A 4,851-nucleotide genomic window follows, 5' to 3' on the forward strand; every position below is an offset into this window, starting at 1 on the left:
GAATGACGTCAGACCCTCGTCGTCCTTCAGAATGTGCTCTACCTTCAGTCCTTTACCTGATGGCATAAAGGAATGGAAAGGACGTGGAGGAAAAAATAACATCATGTAAGAAAATGTTAAAAAAAATGTGTCATGTAAGAAAATGTGTGTCCGTGCAAAACTCACCGCTGTTTTGGTTGCTATGTGTAAGTCTAAGTCAAATGGTTGTCAAGTTTGTTGGACTTATTTGAAATCATCAAAAAAAATGCCTTCTTAAACTAAATCCTTTAAAGCTTTACTTGAGACGCAAGTAAACAAATACAAATATTCCCTATTTCTGGCCTATGGGCAAAATGGAAGAATGCATTCCACTCCTTCTTAAATAAAGCACTCTTAACACTGCAGCAGTGTGCTGACCAGCGTGTAATGACTTTGACATATATTCATTTAGAGGACAAACTGTGCTAACAAAGTGCTTGAATGGATCACTTGATCACTGAATTCTTCTCTGAAAGCTTTGTCGCTCAACAGGACTCTGGTGTGCTGAAAGGTCACGACATGAGTCGTGTGTGGAGAAAGTGCTGCTAGATTCAACTAGCCAACTCCAGTTAAAGGTGTTCAGAGGTAAACTACAGGGCTGTCATTTTGGTTAACAATATGAAAAGAAATATTTTACAAATATTAAACTATGACTTAAAAAGGTGTAAATGATGATGTGATGACAACTGAAAAAGTTTTTGGTCCTAATTGGTACTTGAACATTTCTATCAATACTCCCATAAAAAAGTTTGTGGTGCAAGACTTACTTTTTGTTTTGTTTTGTTTTGTTGTTGTTTTCTTTTGTTTTCTTTTGGTGGTAACACTTCAGTGTAGAGACCAATTCTCACTATTAATTGGTTGCTTATTAGCATGCCTATTATTATATTGGTTATTTATTAGTACTTATAAAGCACATATTCTACATGAGCATATTCGACATCCCTAATCCTACTCAATATCTAAACTTAACAAACTATATTACTAACTATTAATAAGTATTAAATTAGGAGTTTACTGAGAAATTTACTGCAAAATTTGTAGTTAATAGTTTGTTAATGGTGAGAATTGGACCTTAAAATAAAGTGTGACCATTCTGGTTTGGTTTGTTATGGTTTGGTTTGATAAAAATGTGTCATTTGCTAAAAATGACAGTAATTCTTTTACATTGTTAAACAAGATTTAACAATGTATGTTAATGCTGTTCTTTTAAACATTTTAAGAATCCTGAAAAAATGTGTTACAGTTTCCACAAAAATATTAAGCAGCACAAATGTTTTCAACACTGATAATAAAAAAAAAATAATAATAAAATGTTTTTTGAGCAGCGAACCAGCATATTAGAATGATTTCTGACAGATCATGTGACACTAAAAAATGTGGCTGCTTTAAAAAAAAACAGGAGTACATTACATTTTAAAATATATTATAGATTGTAATAATAATTTACAAAACTACTCTTTTAACTGTGTTTTTTAATTTAAAAAAACGCAGCCTTGGTGAATATAAGAGACTTCCAAAAATATAAAAAAAGAATAATAAAAATAAATAAATAAATCTTACTGACCCCAAACTTCTGAACGGTAGTGTAATTATATTAAAAAGAGCAGCCAGGATATTTTATTAAATTTCACCTCATGTTCCACAGTGGAAGGAAAGTCATACAGGTTCCGTATGACATGAGAAATCATTTCCCTCTGATTTTATGGCTAACTCACAGCTAGAAGTATATTTGACAGGACAAACAAAATATGCTGATATGAGAATGTGTCCTATTTAAAAATTCTCTCCATATATTAAGATTTAGGTTCTTAGACTTAGGTTCGCCCTGGACTAGTCAGGGAGGGCGCAGGAAAAGGAAACAGGTATGAGGGGAGTGGAAGTACAAGAGAGGAAATGCCCACTCTCTCCATCCATCACTCAGATCCATTAAAGAGGTCCCATCAGTTCCTCTGAGGGCCGGGTTAATGGGTCAGACAGCGCATGCTCCCCCTGCCCTACATACCTGCCACCAGCGCAGGATTGGTGCGTAGCGTCTCCATGAAGTTGCTCAAGACGGTGGCTTCATGCCACAGACGGCCAAGCTGACGGAACTCAGTGTCGTTGAACAGCAGCTCCTGTGAATCCTGGTAAAACCGTGCCAGTCTAAAGAGGATAGAAAGAAATGAGCAACAACAATAAACTGGAACTTGGATTCAAACTAACTTGGTCCATTAAAAACAAACATCTCCCAACATTTTACGGTATGAACTTGAAAAAAAAAAGTGTATCTATAATGCGATAAGACTAAATTTACAATCCCAACTGTTGGTTATCGAGCTGTTGGATGTCCTGCAAAACTCCTCTGCACTGGAAGAGTCATTTTTCCTCCAAACTGAATTGTGTCAGTGGAATATTTCTGGACGCCTACAACACAAAATGTGCAAGATAGGAAAATCTTTCAGATTTGAGATGTGAAGGAGCGTCTGACTCACATGGAGTTGTGGTAGTTGGAAACGACCCCAGGCGACTCTCCTTGAGTTTGATGGCGAAAACATGGGTTATTAGCATTGCAGAAAATCCCTTGAATCCAAGGCAGGATTCCCGTTGAGGGCATAGCCTTGCTGGGAAAATGACCTGCATTTACAGATATGATGAGTAAGTCCTCAGGCACCTCACACAGATGCTAATGAACTTTCAAGCTGTCTTGTTTTTCTGAATACCATTATCAATAGCTGGCTGAGAGTGTGAAATTGTACAACCTAAAGTAACGATACTATAATGTTTATTCTTACATTCATGTTGGCGATACAGAGGATTGGCTCTTCGTAGCCACACAAGTCCAATGAATAAAAACACAGGCCACAGAATCTCAACCAGGAAGCGAATCTGTGTGCAAGTGACAAGAGAGCGGTTTGTTCAGAAATATGTCAGATCTGGACGTAGGATTTTAGTAATGATGAAAACAACACTTTACAAAAAAAGCTCAAGTTGCATACCACGAACCAACAGTAATAAACAGTACTTTTCTACAGCATTTATTAGAGAGATCGTACACCCAAAAATGAACATTTTGTTGTCATTTACTTGGCCTCATGTCATTCCAAACCTGTAAGAGCTTCTTTCTTATGTTGAACATAAAAGAAGATATTTTGAAGAATGCTGGTAATGAAAGAGTTTATGGTCCCCATTGAATTCCATAGTATTTCTTTCCCTAAGTCAATGGGGACCAACATCTGTTTGGTTCTTCAAAATTCTTCAAAATATCTTCTTTTGTGTTCAACATAAGAAAGAATCTTATACAGGTTTGGAACGACATGAGGGTGAGTAAATGATGGCAACATTTTTATTTTTAACTATTCCTTTAATGTAGTTCACTGTGAATGTTAATGCATTTATAACATTTCAAGTTGTACAAATTAATATACTAAAACTATCTCACTCAAAATTAAAATGTCAAAAACATACAATTAAGATGTTAACTGAATCTTATTTTTTCCCCATTCTCAACAATTATTGTATTGATTTCTATAATATATTGTTTTATCAACACACTCAGTTTCAATTAATAACAGTTTCAATTAATAAAAAAACAAGCAGCTTTTGTAATAATTAACACAGAATTAAAGGAAATGTATTTGTCTGTATGGGCCTAGATAAATGCTGTAATAAATTATTGTTCCATGTTATGTCATAAATAATGCATGAACCTTAAAGAACTGAATAGGGATGTACAATAGCAATAATACAATTTCAGACAATATGATAATTATTTTCATGTTATGGTCAATATTAAAAACCTATACTATTTTGTCTAAATAATTTGAAAACACTGAATACTAAAGTATTTTTTTAATTTAAGCATCAACATTATAAAGTTCAGTATTACAACTGGATATTTAGCTTTTAAACAACGTTATTAAATTATTATGTTTTAAAAGATTAGCAAGCAATAAAATGAGCGCTAGATGGCGGTCTAACTGGAAAACTAGGCAAAATGTAAACTTTAATATCCAATAACAGCTGATAAATTTAAAAAAAGAAAAAAAAAATCTCTAACATCGCCAATAACAGATTTGGTGCCGACATATCAGTGTATCATCCCTAGAATTAAACCATATTGTAAAGTGTTGCCTTAATGTTAAACAAACAATAGCAGATAAAAAAAATTACACAAAAGGTTTAAAAATACATTTAAAGGGGTCATATGATGCGATTTCAATTTTTCCTTTCTCTTTGGAGTATTACAAGCTCTTGGTGCATAAAGAAGATCTGTAAAGTTGCAAAGACTAAAGTCTCAAATCCAAAGAGATATTCTTTATAAAAGTTAAGCGTCAGCCTAAAACGGCTCATTCTAACACGCCCCCACATGTCTACGTCACTATGTGGAAATATTAGCATAATGCCGCCCAAATGTTCACGCAAAGAAAGAAGGCGTAACTTTTATTCTTGCTGTAGTATTGTTGTTGCCCCGCTGCCATGTCGTGAAGGCGCTGTGTGTTTCGTTGTGAAAGCGAAACTACTTTGTTTGGTCTTCCAAAAGAGGACGATATCCGCTTCGTCATGCCTGCTTTCACCGTGGATGAAGCGGAGTCCAGCCCGGGGTCGTCACATGTGGTTGCCGCAAGCACTCCGGACGCTCCTTCGCCGAATCCGCCGGCCGCGCCTTTCTCAAGCCCGCCCACCTCTGCTCACTCAAGCCCTCCGCCGCTCACTCTAACTCGCCGTGTGTTTCGTTGTGAAAGCAAAACTACTTTGTTTGGCCTTCCAAAGGAGGACACGACTAGAAATCAGTGGTTAAGTTGTATTTACAACACTGTTCCAGAACAGTTCAACCCAAATATTCAGACGTGTGCA

At 35.8% G+C, this 4,851-nt stretch overlaps 1 protein-coding gene across 1 annotated transcript in view; it reads right to left on the minus strand.

Annotated features, from left to right (window-relative positions):
- Positions 1-4,851, minus strand: part of abca4b (ATP-binding cassette, sub-family A (ABC1), member 4b) — a 43,194-nt gene that overhangs the window by 36,429 nt on the left and 1,914 nt on the right. The window contains 4 exon segments of the mRNA XM_016502288.1: positions 13-56; positions 2,021-2,160; positions 2,490-2,631; positions 2,790-2,883. Of these exon segments, the coding sequence (XP_016357774.1) occupies positions 13-56; positions 2,021-2,160; positions 2,490-2,631; positions 2,790-2,883 (420 nt within the window).

The sequence above is a fragment of the Sinocyclocheilus anshuiensis genome, unplaced genomic scaffold (genome assembly GCF_001515605.1).
Source record: "Sinocyclocheilus anshuiensis isolate Anshui unplaced genomic scaffold, SAMN03320099.WGS_v1.1 scaffold718, whole genome shotgun sequence".
Classification (NCBI taxonomy): domain Eukaryota; kingdom Metazoa; phylum Chordata; class Actinopteri; order Cypriniformes; family Cyprinidae; genus Sinocyclocheilus; species Sinocyclocheilus anshuiensis.